Source organism: Blennius ocellaris, assembly GCF_963422515.1.
Source record: "Blennius ocellaris genome assembly, chromosome: 1".
NCBI classification, from domain to species: domain Eukaryota; kingdom Metazoa; phylum Chordata; class Actinopteri; order Blenniiformes; family Blenniidae; genus Blennius; species Blennius ocellaris.
Window position 1 is genome coordinate 28452754 of NC_137650.1, and position 16778 is coordinate 28469531.

The window sequence follows — 16778 nt, forward strand, 5'->3', positions numbered from 1 at the left end:
ATATTAGTTTGAAATAATTGCATTTACAACAGCAACACATCTAAAGAAGACAAACGGGGTATTGGTAGCACTTTGAAACAACTGACAAACGCCTCTCATGTTGTCAGTGAAGATGACCGTTTTCTTTCGGCCAAACATGTCATTTAAAAAGAGATTTACCCGTAGGCCATTTTGCAGATTTAAAAAAAAATACTCCAGCTTATAACTAACCAGTTTCACTTGATTATAGTTGGCAACTCAGTATCAACTCTCAGTTATTGCCAAAATGTTGTGCATACATGCACACGAGCTGCTGACTCACTGTATGTGACTGCAAACACAGAGATTACAAAATGAAACCTTCCATGACGACAAAAGATGAAAACATGAAACACTGGGTCTGATTTAATCCTTACGTGTGCTCAAAACATGTCCAACTTTTATGATCCACGAGTAAACATGGAATTGGTTGAACTTCTGTTTTGTGGTGTAAGAGTACTGGGTCCTTTTTTTTATTAATAGCAAAACTTTGGATCAAAGACTACATGTCATAAGCACTTGCTTCTTTGCCCAGCTGTTCATGTCTGTTTCTCTCTGTTCTTTCTCTGTACTTCCTGGCTTTTCTGCCCATTTTTGTCTGTATTTTGGTTGTTTTTCTTCATTTTTTTTTCTCTTTCGCTTCTGGCTGTCAGGTTACAAACCACCAGCAGAGTGCAGAGAGATTAATGGGTTCGCTCTACTTTTTTTTTTTCCTATTACCCTATCATTGCCATTCAGTCCGCAGTGTGCATTTGCCCTCTCGACTCAGGTGAATTTTCTATTTCACCACCAGCTCTTATCATTTGTACCTACTACAATACTGAAAAATTAGCATGATATTTTTAAATATGTCAAATTACCTCTCCTGCATAGGATATAGCGTTTGATAGAGGCATGCTCACGTAGAATGGATATACTGTACATAGTTCTTCCTCTGCATGAGCCATTCAGATACATATTATAACTGAAAATGTTGCAAATCATTTATCAACATCAGTCAAGAAAGTTATGTGAAGAAAATGTCTTTTCTCTAAAAAAAAACAAAAAAAACTGTGTCGAACATTTTATTCACCAAATTAGGTGAGCGGACTTAGTTCCCCTTGGCAGAAGAAACGGCTTCCTGAAATGCATGAGTGGCTGATATTAACAAGGACCGCTCATCTGGCACTCCATTAACTCAGCCTGATGCTAGAGCTCGGTCAGACAGCGAGACAATCAGGCCTTACAGGGCGTCTCGCATTAGAGTCTTTTTTACTTCTCTTTGAGGAGTGGAGGAGGAACACTTTAGTTGTGCAGGACTACATGTGTTCAAAATTAATTTGCTTTCACCTCAAATGAACTCGATTGCAGTCAAAATTAAAACCTGTTTTGTAATCTTGTGTTTGTACATTTCTAGTGGTAAACAGAGGGACATAAAAGGGAGCGTTCGCTGGCTTGCCTTCTTAATTGATGTTATTTTGTTAGTTAAAAAAAAAAAACTATTTTAATTGTGTGGCATATTTTTAGATCTGCTGAATTCTCAAAATTCCAACAAATGAAAATCCTGAAAAAACTGTAAAAACCATTGTAAAATAAGTAAAAGCTTCCTACTGCCCCACAAGAATAATAATTGTACTTGTCTGTAGATTTTAAAAGATAAAACACTTAATTTAAGAAAGTATTTCAATGAAATCCAGCATTCAACTAAGGGTAAGTGTCAAACAAAAGAAATGAAATAAGAATCCACTTATTCATATTTATTGTGTCACTGTCTTTGTTAATATTCTTATTGGCAGTATGCTGTACCTGCTTGAATTGTGCTAATGCTATGTGGCACAATAAACAATAGGCACAATCTGGTAGTGGCCACAATCAAACTGCAAAACTGAAAACTGCCAATCACTCATAAGAATGACTTCAGATACACTTATTGTTACATTATCAGTGGTTTCTGGGTTTTTTTTGGACTTTCATCTTTATCTTCGGGGATTAAGAAACCTCATGACCCCTGTACATAGAACCTATGTTTAAAATTTAAAAAACCTGCATCTTCCAGAATGGCGTATTATAGAAATAAATGCCAGTATGACACAAATAAGGTGTCCCTTATAGTTTGACATTTTGTATAATTCTCATGCACAAGATAGTTCTTTCACACTCTGACTTTACAGAGTGAAATCTTATTAGTGACTGCACTTTGATGCGTTTCCTCTCTTAGAAGAGAATCCTACATCTTCACATTTGTACAGCCGACCTCATGCATGGGTGAAACACCCCTGCTGGTTTAGCGCAGCATTAATAACAGGCTTACTTGTAATATTTGAAAATGCTGTCTGACAGAGCCTCTAACTATGAATAACAAATCATGTTAATTATTAACACCCAATGACTTGAGAGTGCCGGATGCAGCAGGGGGTACAGGGGTCAATTGAGGTTGGTGTGGTCCCTAAATGCTCACCCACAGAGCTGGATATTTTCACCAAGCAGAAGCCTCTCTTTTCATCGCAGTGCATCAAGGTCTTCAAAGCTACTCGCAAGCCCACAAACAAAACAAAAGCATGTCATAAGTTCATCTGTGGTTTGAACAAAAGGTAATAGAGAGGGCAAAATGGTTTGTTGGCCAAACCCAAAGAGGTGAAAGACATTAAGTTTGCTTTCTCTGCTCATCTCAACGTACAAATAACAAAAGAAACCACACACATACCAAGCAGTCACGTTAATTCCCAGCTTTCGTCACCTAATACCTTATCCCTTCAACATACAAAGCTTTCAGCGTGACAAATGTGTAAATGGCACATGACTAAGTAAATAGAAAAACTACAAGAATGGCAGATTGACCAGGATAAGAGTCATGCTGATAGTTACACCCATAATCTCACACAAGAAACTGTACACAATGAAAGTGACAGTCAGCTTCTCCACAACTAAGATGCATCAGTGAAAGAGTTCTAATTTAAAATTCAAGACTTGCTGTGTAGGTCAGTTGTGCTTGTTGATAAGGGTCATCCGGAGATCTTTGGCTGTGTATTTTCAAATCAAAGACAGGAGTTCAGTGAAACCTTGACTTTTATTACTCCACTAAATTGGAAATCACTCAGTATGCAATGCACATAAACACCTATCTGAAGTAAAGAAAAGAATAGTTTCTGCTAAGACAGGGATTTACAACACTATAGACAGCTCCCTTTAGGAGTATTCTTCTTTATTTGCAGAACATTTGGTCACAGTACAGACGAGCACTGCATCAGGTCCAGAGAAGCTAAGCTGACGCAGGTGTGTGCAACTGATTAAATAGTTTCTTCTGTGAGTATGAACTCAACCCAGAAAATTAAGACTATGTACATTTAATGTGGGCCAGATTAAGTTACATGTAGGATGATCAAATAATATTATTAAAAATATATACATATTACAAATATTAAACTGTAAATACAAGGAATGATCATGTGTGGTGGCTGCTATCCTCTCCTCTCTATATATAGTATACTGTAGTTTTGGATGGGTGGATGGATTGGTAGACAAGTCAGTAATGTAAAATACATGTACTAAAGATAGTTGGGTAACAATAATGATAAATTAACTTTACTTATATAGCCCTTTTCAACAGCATGGGAAATCCTAAAGCGGTTTGACATCATTAATGAGACTCATCTATTCACACACCAATTGAGGCTGCTGCCATGCAAGATGCTGCCACTCCATTGAGAGCAGAGGTTCTTACCATTTGGAAAAACTAAAATACACAAGCAAATGGGCAAACTGGGCGTGTTTTTTATCCATCTGTGAAGTTCCAAGGCGGACACCCCGACTCGGGATGTGGTCAGCGGGTGTTGGGAGAGAGGATGAGAGGGTTGACGGTGTTTTCAAAAATGAACTTAGATTTATTTAAAATTTTCCCTTCACAAACGTTCGCAAACATTTTTACTTGCAGCCTCACAACAGGCCAGCAGACAAAGACTCGTTTCCTCTCAGTCTCTCAGTCATCCAGACACTGACAGCGGGCCTCTTTAAATAGGCCCAGCCCCACCCTGAATTGAGCCCAATCAAGACGTGCTGGGCTGAAACAAACGTGTAAGGGGTGTTTAACTTACCCTAAATTAACCTAACTGAAAAATATATGAATAAAATACACCTCCATCAGACAAGAATAATTACATATAAATTATATACATTATATCACAGTGATACATCACCAATTCCCCACTATACATATTTACACCCAAAAATACAAACAGTGCACCCCTACACCCAGTGGACTGTTCCCCCTGCAGTCTGTCCACTGAAATACAGCTCCGTCAGCGGCGAGCGCTCCGCCGAGGAATAGGCTGACGGGCAGGAGCAGGAAGTGCATGAAGTGAGCTGTGTGGGGAGTTTTTGCCTTTACAAAATATTTGGTGCCACTGATACAGGGTGTAGTGGGTAACGCACTACCGACCGGAGCTATTGTTGTCCAGTGTCCACATTTATGGCACCGCGCACTCTGTCCCAGCCACGTCAGTGTGGCTGACCCGACGCCACCACTCCTCCCCAACACAATCTCCAAATGTTCACAAGCACCCCCTCCATCGTCAACACTGTGTGCCGGTGTCCTTCAGTTTTTGTGTTAACGTGAGAAAGTGATATCACTTTCTCACACCATCTATATACTGTTTCATCCAACTTAGTCAAAGAAGTTGCTGGAACTCGTATCTAGATTACTGTGTGAAGGTTAGGTAGTCTCTGAACAGACAGACAATCAACCACTACTCACTTTCATTGTATAGTTGATATTAGAGTCACCAATTAACCTCAAACACAAGTCTTTGGACTCTGGAAGGAAACCCAAGCATAAACGGGAAGAAAAAAATCGATCAAGCCCTGACACAGACTGGAAGTACTCTCTCTGTGAGGTTAACCATTTTATCATCACTTTTAACACTTTTCCTCAGTCAAGGACACTGACGAGGTGCAGTAATCTGCAAACACATTGGGTTCAATCAAAGCCTCAGTGTGATCAGAGAAATAAAATAAACAGACACAAGTGCAGCTTGTAAAACATAGATTATATTAGTAGATTGAAATAACACAAAACAACCTATAAATGGAATTATTTGACTTGGCTCTCCTTTACCAGTTCGGCTGATGTTTATTTGGCGGTTCCTGTAGTTCTGTTCCAGATCAGTCTGTAGAGAAATGAGAGAGAAGCAGAAGTGGTGATGTGAAAGAAGAGCAACTGGAGCCTGCATATCCAACAACTCTTTGAAAACTATATAGTGATGATCCAGCTGGCCTTGTTGTCAACTAACCAGAGAATACAGTTTCATTAAAAATTCTTTCACTTGCTGTCTTTATTCTCTTACAGGAATGTGTTTGCTGCTGCTACTAAACACACGCATTCACCAGGAAGCATGAAAGCTTCATCTTGGAAAGAAATTGTGTGAATTACGCTTGATTAAGCCTTTTATAATCTTCTAATATAATCAACTTATTTTCTTAAACAAACCAAAGATTGCACTGGGAGAGTCTTCTTTGCAGCCTGGGCTTTTACAGCAGAGATAAATGTTGGATGAAGTTTCAAAGGCAGGAAGAGTTTTGTTTGTATGTTGATGGTGAGGATGTGGATATGCCCAAGAGTGAAGTGGTTAGAATTACTGCTAATTCATGCACAGTGAGCATGCACTGCGTTCATAGGCACAATTTCCAGATTGCTGTGGGCTAATTTTTACACTGAAGTTTCACCAGTTATTTTTCACCCATTAATTTATCCTTCCATTCATCTTCTATGTTCACCTTCTGAGAACTGACATCCTTGAAACTGTTTTTGGCGAGCAGGATATGTGAATCATCAGCCCTAAGTGAAATTTAGAACTGAGCATCAACTATGTAAAAATGAAAAGAACCTATTGTGGTGCTGGATAATGTTGCCACAGAGAGAAAATATATAGGAAAGAAAAACAGAGTTTAAAAATAAACCTTGCAGTGTGCCACGGGGTGGCCTTGTAGAAAATTACCAGTAATACTTATAAAGGTTTTCTGAAGAAGGTTGGAATTTAAAAAACAAAAAAACCCTCAAAAACAACACAGTGTCCTCAACGCCAACCCATGTCTCTTGGTGTTCAATTAACACTGGATTGTTCACAGTGACTAATGCTGCACCTAAATCTGAAAGAATAAAAATTGCATTCCCTCCTTTGTCAGCTACTAAACATAGTTCCACTGTTACTTTGAGGAATACAATAAAATTGGAGGTTGAATGGAAGCCAAATCTTTGTCAAAGCTTGATGTTTAAAAATTCTTCTTAGATTTAAAAAAAAAAAAAAGTAAAAAGAGGAATAGAAGTAGCTTAATTTATGGTTGAAGAGAGAAGAATGGGGACGATACGATTTGTGAAAGAAAGGTTAAGAGTTGATTAAACAACAAAAACAGCTCAAATGAGTTTTTATGTGGCAGCAGAGGTTGGTCTCTGTCTGTTTTCCCTCTCACTTTGTATTTCTCAGAAAGAGTAGCTCAGCTGGCTTCTAGGCTCCTGATTACACTCACCTGAAGTTGGTCGGCACATGTATTTAAAGTCCTGACGGACACCCACTCACTCATCACCAATTTGTTGTTTCAGTACTGTGAACTCAGGAATCAATCTGTCATGCTGTTTCTGCCATCTACCCATTTACCCACTGCAGACCAACATCAGACTACTCATTCTCCCTCAAACATCTCAACATAAAAAGAAATTTTGGAGACAAAATGTCTGCATGTGGTTGTTGATTTCACTTTCCTTACCTTACCTTTTCTTCCCACAATTTGCGAACCCAGCTGCAAGTGGAGCGAGCAGCACACTTTCCGATGGGGGACTGTGTTGTCTGTAAGACATTTAAAAACTCACACACAGCTCTAAAACCTGAAAAACATTAACAGACTCAGAATAATTTGATAAAATTGTACATGTCTGTAATTCATTTAAATGGGGGGGGGGGGGGGGGGGGGGGGGGATTGGTTTGTATATATGTATATGTATTAGCAGTGTGGGAGCAATGATTTGAATCTTGCTTTTCAATTTGGTTTTTCTATGTTTTGAATTGTGGTAGAAACTAATAGTGTCACAAATTAATTTCTCTCTTACGAAAAATTCAACAAGAAGAGGTTTATGAAGAACCAGTTTTTCCACTGTAAAACCCTGCTCACAGGTTAAGCGATTTGGGGGTGGGCGCTCATAAGCTTCTTGCTTCAGCCCACTCCTTTTGAGCAGAATGTATACTGCTCAAATAAACAAAAAAAGATAAAAGTGAAGATAAAAATTACCATTCTTATTGCTAAAAATGATAATTAAGTCAATGGCCTCTCACTGTAAATGATGCAGAGGGAAGCGCACCATGTTATATTACCATAGTACTTCATATCTGCCACAAGGTGATTAGTGCTTTTGCCTCACAGTGAGAAGGTCATGGGTTCAAATACCACCTGGGCCTTTCTTTGTGGAGTTTGCATGTTCTCTCCTGTGTGCATGGGTTTCTTCCTACAGTCCAGAAATATGCATGTGAAGTCAATTAGTGATCCTGAATTGCCCTTAGGTATGAATGTGAGTGTGTGTTGTCTGTCTTTCTGTATTTGCCCTGTGATGGTGTGGTAACCTCTTCAGGCTGCACCAGATGCTTGCCCATAGTTAGCTGGGATCGGCCCCAAGTGCTCTTGAACAGGATAAAGTTGTATAGAAGATGGATGAAAATATTCAGAAAATGGAAGCCTTGACTTGTATGTGATAGTGATTCAGACAGTTTTAAATCAATAAACCAATGCAAAGGAAAATGTGTATGGCATTTACACTGCATTCAACACACAGCAGTTTACTTATCTTATATAATGGGTTGAATCTCAAAATGAAGTCATAAACCTGACAATGCTATGACTCATAACCTTTCTTTTAAATACATTATATCTTTCTTCGCCGAACACATAAAGCTTCCAGTATGAAGGCAGCATGCACATTACAAACACTGAAAAGCAGCATGCCACCAGTCCACTAAAGATACATGGACAAAACAATCCTTTAAACCTTTGAACATTAATTTTTTCACACTGGGTCATTCTTACTGTAATAGTCAGAACAGACTTTGCAATTACTTTTAATGATGGAATTTGTGAAAAGAGGCTCATTCAAAGTGGTTAAAAATGTCAAAAACATTATCTTTGAGCTGAATAATTGGTTTGATTTTATTTAATTTTTTTTAAACCACAGAAAATGAAACAACACTGTCTAAATGAACTGCTTCAGAGTCAATGGGAATAAATACAGTGGTAGGGCAGGGTGGTATTAAATTTGTTAGCATTTGTGGGAAAAAATAAGTTACTTAGGAATAAACGGCTACAGTTAATTCCCTGGAAGCCCCTCTGTGTTTTAGTCGGCTGAAAGTAGATAAAACTGGGAGAAAAAATAGGGATGGAGGTATAAAGGAAATTAGTAACATAATCCACAGCAGGATCAAAAGAGTGCGATTGGATTATATTTTCTTGCATCACAGCAAATGAAAGATTTTTTCAGATCAAAGGCAGTGATTTCACTGGCAGAATATGGAAGATGCATTATTGAAGATTGAGCAAAGAGTGTATGTGTGTTTGCGTGCACGTTTGTGTGTGTGTATTTGGAGGGTCATATTTGATGTCATAACTTGGGAAATGTAGCCTCTCCTATTCAGCCGACCTGTGTAACCTTACCCGGACCTCTCATTGTGTCTTTATTTGTTTGATTTCAAGGCTGGGACATTACAATAAAGCCAATCTGGAAATGGGATCGCGCTGTGACTGATGGTAATTACTTGCTGTCTACACCATTAAGAATTTAATGTAATTTCAGATAGGCTTTCCTGGAAGGGGGAGGGAGAGAGAGAGAGAGTGAGAGAGAGAGAGAGAGAGAGAGAGAGAGAGAGAGAGAGAGAGAGAGAGAGAGAGAGAACAATGAGTGGTGGACATAGTTAGCCTTCAGCTAGGGCCGTCTGTCTTTTCCTTCGGTGTGTTACTGAAGAAACACATCTAGCTGCACAATATGCACATATTGAGGAAGAGGAATCTTCAAACGCCTAAAGTATCTGTCTTTTGAATACCTGGTGTACAGTGTAATAATGTAAAAATACAGAAAACTAACCCCTGGAGTGAGAACGACTAGAAAAACCTGATTGAAGTCAGCCACCCCTCCAAAGTCCACTCTGCCCACGTCTGAAGATGTTGAACTAGCTGTCAGCAGGTTTACTGCTGGAGGCGATCAGTCGTGTAGAAAAGCTGTGGAGTGTCTCAGCTGCTTCTGGCCATGACAAAAAACCCAAAGAAGGATTTATCTACTAAGATAGAGCCATGTCAATGACCTCTTGAAGGTTAAAAACAATTGTAGCTGAGGTTAAAAGTTCTTTGGAGGATGGCATTGGGCAGGGGAATGTATAGATCAAATTGCTATTTGAAACTGCAGAGTAGGATACTGGCTTATGCACAACAAAATGAAATGCCATGGTTGCTCTTGCAAGCTGCATACTGTTAGATAAATCCAGGTTTTACAGCAGAATACTGTGCGACATCTGTACTTGGTTCACATTATCATGTCAACATCTTCTTGACTTGGACAGAGGCTATTATGAATTTCACATTTTCCTCTAACAATAACTTTGGCTATTTATGTGATGTCCCTATGAAGTTGATGATTGCAGTTTATGGGCAAAAAAAATGAATCTTGATAACTACTAAAAAGCCTGACATTAAACGTGGTACAAACCAAGCTGTGTTCTCCTCAGGACAAGCTGTGATATGCTTAGTAATCCGCTGATTAAGCTGATGTTGCCTCAGTGTGTATTTTATTAAACACAGCTGTGACACATAGACATTCTGAGCATAGAGTCGCATGGTCCTGTAGTTGTTAGTGCTCCACACTTCACAGCGGGAATGTCCCCGGTTTGAGTCTGGCTCAGAGCCATGCTCTCTCCGGGTGTATCGAGAAATCTCTCACAGTCTTCAAAAAAGGGTTTAAAATTATTTAGTCACTAAATCACTGTGCATGTGCCTGTTTCTCTATGTACTCTGCATTCATCCACAGCTAACAGAGTGGTTCCATCCATCCATCCATCCATCCATCTATCCAACTAACTAACCCAGGCTAAATGCATTTCTTACACTGTCACATATCTGCCAAAAAAAGGTATAAACACAACAGAATATAACAGTAAATCTTCAAGATTGCAGCAAAACTTACCATTAATTACATCAATAACAAATATAATGCGTATCACATGTCATACATTTGTTTCCAGTAAAACAAAGAATGGCTTGAATGACTAATGAAATAATTGCAATATTTCAGGAAATGTGTTTCCATGCTCAAGCCATATCACCTAATAACATGCGCCACTGTTTGTTATTCCACCCAGGAGCACACTCTATCATCATAACAGCTGGGCTTAAGCCACAACAGGCCAAAAGGGATTATACGACTGTTTCCTGTCTAAACATGTGGAGGAAAAATGACTAATTGAAAGAGTCGGAGTGGGTGAGAGAGAAATGAGGTACAGTGAAATTAGACCGCCATTGTTATTCCTGCAGTAAATCATGTGCTGTAACCGTTTGCTCTGAATGAAAAGAAAAAGAAAAAAATTGTAATACTGTGCAGAAACCATCTTAAATTCTGTGTCACTTGGCTGCAAACAACCAGTGGCCAGGCTGCTGACTTATTTACCAAAGGAAGATATGGGATGCATGAGCAAGATATTGACTGGGTATTGATTCAGCTTGACAAATGAGGGCAGTTGATTATGACGGAGCACCTGGTCCCCCAAGAGTATGCGGCATTTGAAACTGTTCCCATATATTATAAGAAGTTTTCTGTAAAATGTCCTGCAAAGTGAAAGCAGTGAAGGACATCCAAATATGAAAGTAGTTTTAAAAATAGAAGTTGACGAAGTACCTTTTCTGACTGAATTTTGCTGCTCTCTATTATTATTGTTATTATTTTTGCTCTGCATAGGCTCACATGAAAACAGCTACAATAGTTAGCCACATTTCTTCAGTGGTTCTAGCACAGCAACAATAAACTGGTTACACTTGTTCTTTTACATAAGGTGAAATGCATTTGTTCAATGTCATGAACTCTTAAGGTATTCCTTTATTATTACAGCACCTGTCTTCGATGTCATTACTTTTTGTACATTCAGTACAAGCATGTATATCATCTTTCAGTATATTTGTGCAATGCACTGTTTGGCCAGAGGTGATTAGTGAGGATTACACTGAGCTGTTTCAAGCTCCTGATGTGCTCTGTGCTTACAGGAAGTGTTTCTCTAATAAAACTGGTGATAATTTGAGGAGGCACATGTGTGAATACTTTCACAGGATGGTTAGCATGTTTGCTGCTTTGTGAGAGCCAAACCCGAACAGGTTTCAAACTCATGTAATCCGACAGAGTGCCTGACTTGGGAGTGTGCACAGTTAACTGGAAAAACAAAGAGCCTCACAGCAAAACAGATAAACCAGCATAGGGCAGAGAAACAGTAGCACTGTAAAGCAAAAGAAAAAGAAGAAAAAAAAGAAGACTTTATGAGTTCATCTGTTAGAAGCAAAAGTGTCACAACCTCTTTCACAATTTCCTGGATGATATTGTTTTGGTACTATGAGGACAGTGATTGCCAATACCACTCAGGGAAGGTGAGAGATGATGATTTGATCCCCAAATGTTCCTGACAAGGGCGACTGGGTGCAGTGTTGTTCCTTCAAAGTGTGACTCTGGGTGTTACCTCACCAGCTCTGACCTATGCAAGTGATAACAACAATACAGGATATCTGGCTTTTGATCTTTAACCGTTTCATGTTTCCAGTGTCTTTGGAATTATAATGCAGCAGGTAATTTGAATGCCAGATTAAATCTTATCTGAAGAGGATGCTGTCTTAATTTGATTCCTTTTGACTAATGAGCTTAATTATTCAACACAGAGAAGATTTTTTTTTAGTTTCAAACATTACATTTGCTTAAACAACAGGAGAGTTTGTCTCACATATGGTATATCTACATTGTGTGTGTTTTTCATCTTATTTCAGTTGGTGGGTGAGTGATACCTTGATGCACACGACTTTTTACCCTTACTAAATGTGGCAGAAGTGACAAACCTGTTTGAGGACACACAATCTTATTGCAATATTTACATAGAATAAAACCCATTGTAGTACAAAAATAAACATCTTTAATAATTACTCAGATTTTCTTCCACAGACACTTGCATGTTTTCACAGAAACATTGAGAATTGCATGACTTGATGAAGGACAGTGATGTACTTAAAGCAGTTTGACAAACAAGTTTGGACATAATTCCACTTGTTCAGAGTGAAAGTTAAAATATGTGAATCTTTGCTGAGATGGCATTTGAAGTGATTTACATATATGGTCAATACCCTCAGTAAGCCTTCACATCTGGAGGACTCCGAGTGGCTCAGAAACAACCTACAGAATCTGACATGTATAAAACAAAGCAGACAAACAAACAAACAAAAAATTCAGATTCACTTTCAGAAGCTGTAAACCTTTTCTCACAGCATATTACTCAACTATTGTTGTACATATATCACAGAATTATATCAGTTCATAATGATTGAGCTAAAGCAATAAAAAAGAGACACACAACTGAAAGCTCTGGAAAATAGTGATCCTTCTGCTTTTTGGTCTATTTTCACTTTCAGGTCATGCTTATCTTACAAAATGCATCATAATTGAACTGGTGTGTAGTATTTTAGCATGACAAGCAAAGTCTGATTAGACTTTTTTTCCTTTGAGAGTTTAGACATTAGTAGTTACTTCATGAATATGTTGGAATGATACAATAAAAAAATAAATATAACAATATCTTTGTAATAACAACAGGTGACGTAAAGCGACTGAATTGTTTGCGGACACTATTAATGAAACAAGCATTTTCTGTGCTTCCACACATCCTTTGTATCTTTCATGCCAATGCAAAACTGTATAAAGTTGCAAAACATTTGTACAATATTTACATAGGGCCCTTTATTCTGACAGTTGCTCCTTGTGGTTTTGCAATAATGGTGACAACATGTAGTGGCTAATAGTGTTTCTGGGGGAGACAATGCCTGAATAAAGTCTCTTGTTCAGTTATGGTTAATAAAAGTAAACCAGAAAAATGGGACAAAAGCAAAAGGAGCAACTTAATTGAAGAGCTGCCCTTCTTTCAGGGAGTTTTGTAAACATTCACGTAAACAGTGGTGGATTTTGGATGTGTGGACGACAGAACATCAAATCTTAGATAACTGCCTGAGCTTTCTGTTTACAACATGCATCGAGTCATTTTTCATTTTCAAAGGTATTTCTGCCTCTGATCTTTTCTTCTTGCTCTTTTTAAACCTTTTACAGCATATGTAAGATGTCAATGTGAGTACTAAGAAGAACAGCCCCATACATGTCACTGATAGAGCTATAATGATGGGCTTACAGGGAAACAGCTCATACCTCTCAGGACCGTCTCTCATTTGACCAATGTACCAGGGCTTCTCCTCCACCTCTATGTCGGTCTCTCTGGTCAGCAAACTTTGGATGTAACTCTCATTACTCACAGTTTCATTAACAAAAAAGTTAACCATGACAGTGGAATAAAGTGGTTCAGGTTGACCATGGTCACTGACCTTGACCAGAAGGCTGTAGAGGCCCCGGTTGCTGAGCTCCCTCTTTAATGTGATATTTCCTGTGTCAGGGTCAATGGCAAATGACCCCGGCTCACCACCTTTCCTTTTAATAATACTGTAAGCGATCACAGCGTTCATGCCAGTGTCCTTATCCACCGCGTATACCTCCGTGATTGATGTTCCTGGTACAGTGTTGGGCAGCACTAGCATGTAGGACTGATTGGACTGGGGAAACAAGACAATTGGTGGGTTGTCATTAACATCCAACAACAGCACGGTTACCATGGTAACAGAGGAGAGCGCAGGCTCCCCACCATCAACAGCCTCGATCCATAGCTGATATGTCCCCTGTTGCTCGCGGTCCAGTGATGTCTTGGCCCTGAGTGCCCCTCGACCAGTGTCGATCATGAAGATGTCGCTGCCATTGAGAATGGAAAGGGCCACCCAGCCATTTTCCCCAGCATCGGCATCAGTTACCGAGAGTACACCAATCTCGCCGTAACCGGGAAAGTTTTCAGGTACAAAGAAAGTGAAGTCCTTATTGATGAATCGTGGACTGTTGTCATTACGATCTTGAACAGTCACAACCACTGTCGCGATCGACTCCCGCCTGGGTGAGCCCTGATCCACTGCTCGTACGATAAATCTGTATTTCTCCTTCTCCTCACGATCCAGCGAGGTGGCCACAGTCAGGACGCCTGTGTCTCGTTCCACAACGAAAATCCTGGGCGCATCACCTCCAAGAAGATAGACGACTTCACCTCTGCTTTCGCTGTCCTGGTCTGAAGCCTGGAGCTGTACTAAAAAGGTGTTTGGTGGGTTGTTTTCCTCAATTGATATCTCCACCATAGACTGCTGAAACACAGGTGCATTATCATTCTCGTCCAAAACCTGCACCTTAAGGAAGGTCTTCATAACAAGTCCTTGAGCATTCCTCGCAACCAAGATTAGCTCATACTCCTGTGTCCTCTCATAGTCAAGGGGTTCTGTAGTCTCCAGTAGAAATTCATTCTTAAACTGCTGATAGGGGCCAAGTCTGAAGGGACCAATTCCTTCCAAATCCAAGTCCACCCTTTGGTTTGTGTCAACATTTTTAACAGTGAAAAATGCAATGGGAGAAAAAGCTGGCTCTGACTCCTTTATTGTTACCACCCCATCCTTTTCCGGTGCAATATATCGGGGTACGATAGTAGGTGGTCCTGTGACAACTTTGATGATATTGAGAGTCACAGTGGCGACAGTGGGTATACAACCAGGTCCATTGGCCAGTACAGTGAGTTTGAAAAATGTGGCTGTGGCTGTGTCTATATTCCCTGCTAGCTTGATCACCCCTGTAATTTTATCCAAATGGAACAAGCTCCTGGTGTCCCTTGGCACACGTTCACTGTAAGCATAGCTGATCTGAGCATTAGCACCAAGGTCAGGGTCAAAAGCATGCAGACGTGCCAAATGTGCCCCTTTAGTGGTATTCCCATTAACAGTAACATTCATTTGTGACTCTGTGAATTGGGGGCAGTTATCATTGACGTCCGTGATGACAATTTTTAAAGTGGCCGCGCCAAGTAGAGGAGGGACCCCTCCATCCTCTGCGATAATATCTGTGTTGTATTCAGCTTGTGTCTCTCTGTCCAAAGCTTCTGTAACAATGAGGAAGGGCGTCAGTTCACCTCCCTCATTCTCCTCAACATCCAGCGTGAACATGCCAAAGTCATTAACCAGCCAGTAGGTCTTCACTGCATGCTGACCCAGGTCAGGGTCAACTGCAGACTGCTCCACTGCATACCGAGCATTGATTGGTGCATTTTCTGGGATTGACATTACAATCTCATCTGTGGGGAACTTTGGCCTGTTGTCGTTCACATCCTCAATTAAAATCTTCACTTTAACAAGCTGAAAGTGTTGCTGAGGGAGCACAAATATATCCAGAGAGAGGACACATCCCTGTCCCTCAGAGTTATCAGGACAGAAGGTCTCCCTGTCAATCTCTGTAGCAGATGTGTACAGCTCCCCGGTCGTATTATTTAGATTCACATACTGTTCACTGACCTTCTTTTGTGGCAGATTGAATATAAAGGGGGGATCCACAGTGAAATCCAAATTTAAGTCCACTCCGATGGCTCCTATGAAGGTCCCCCTGGGTAATCCCTCTTTTATCTTATAGATGAGCTCTTTTGCTTGACCAAAATGTGCCAAACAGGAAAATGGGGTGGCGTAGAGCAAGAGGATACACAATTCCTGAAATGCAAGACAATCAAAGGAGAACAGTTTAATAAAAGAAAAGCACAATAAAACGAGAAAGTCAAAGTGAGACTTTTTTATGGTGATGTGAAAAAGTTAATATTGTGCTGTATTATTTATTGCATGCGCCTCTGATTTGAACTACAGCCATGCAACCTAATACATGAATGTTATTATTTCAGAAAGTGTATAAAATAAGATTTGTTTTGAGATAAAGGCTTGCATGCACTTGCTTTAAAAACACTTGGGGGGGGGGGGGGGGGGGGGGGGGGGGACTGTGTGGGAGATGAGGCCTGCTTGTGCCTCTGCCTTTGTAACATAAAATAGTATTCACAGCATTAAAAAAGCACTTGTAGCTGAGTCACATCACAGTGAAGACTATCTGTAAAGTAAATCATGACAAAACTTACCCAGATTCTTCCTGCTTTGCTAAGGCTGGTGTGTCTGCTGTTGAACATGTTTATGTCCTATTCCAGCACTTTCCACTTACAGCAGGAAGAGTGGCAGCTTAAGTAACCCAGGCATTTTCAGCGTTGAGCTGTGCAGTCCTCTGCTAAGTGCTATGCCTTATTTCTGTCTGACTTGAACAAGTCATTCATCCCACTGCTGGCTCAGGACACTCCCACCGTATGCAAATCAGTCCCTGGTGTTAACCAATGAAAGGGAATGGCCAACGGGCTATCTGCTTGACTTCACAGATTCCTGTTTCATGCATACTATGAAAACACACCCACACACACACACACCTGCACTTTTTAAACACACTTGTGTTGTCACAAGCACCTGCACGCTGTGTATTCCTGTGACAGAGTAAAAACATATAATTACCAGCTGAGCTGGACCTGACAACATTTGAAATCTCCACAGTATGGAGATTATTTTAATCCAGCAGTGATCAAAAAACAAAACAA

The 16778-nt window shown here is 39.9% G+C and overlaps 1 protein-coding gene across 1 annotated transcript; it reads right to left on the reverse strand.

Moving 5' to 3' along the window:
• Positions 1–13242: 13242 nt before the first annotated feature.
• Positions 13243–16325, reverse strand: pcdh20 (protocadherin 20; the record flags this gene model as incomplete). The annotated part of the gene is made up of 2 exons (XM_080500532.1): positions 13243–15864; positions 16278–16325. 2 exons carry the CDS (start codon positions 16323–16325, stop codon positions 13243–13245), a joined length of 2670 nt encoding a protein of 889 aa, XP_080356658.1.
• Between the last annotated feature and the right edge of the window lie 453 nt (positions 16326–16778).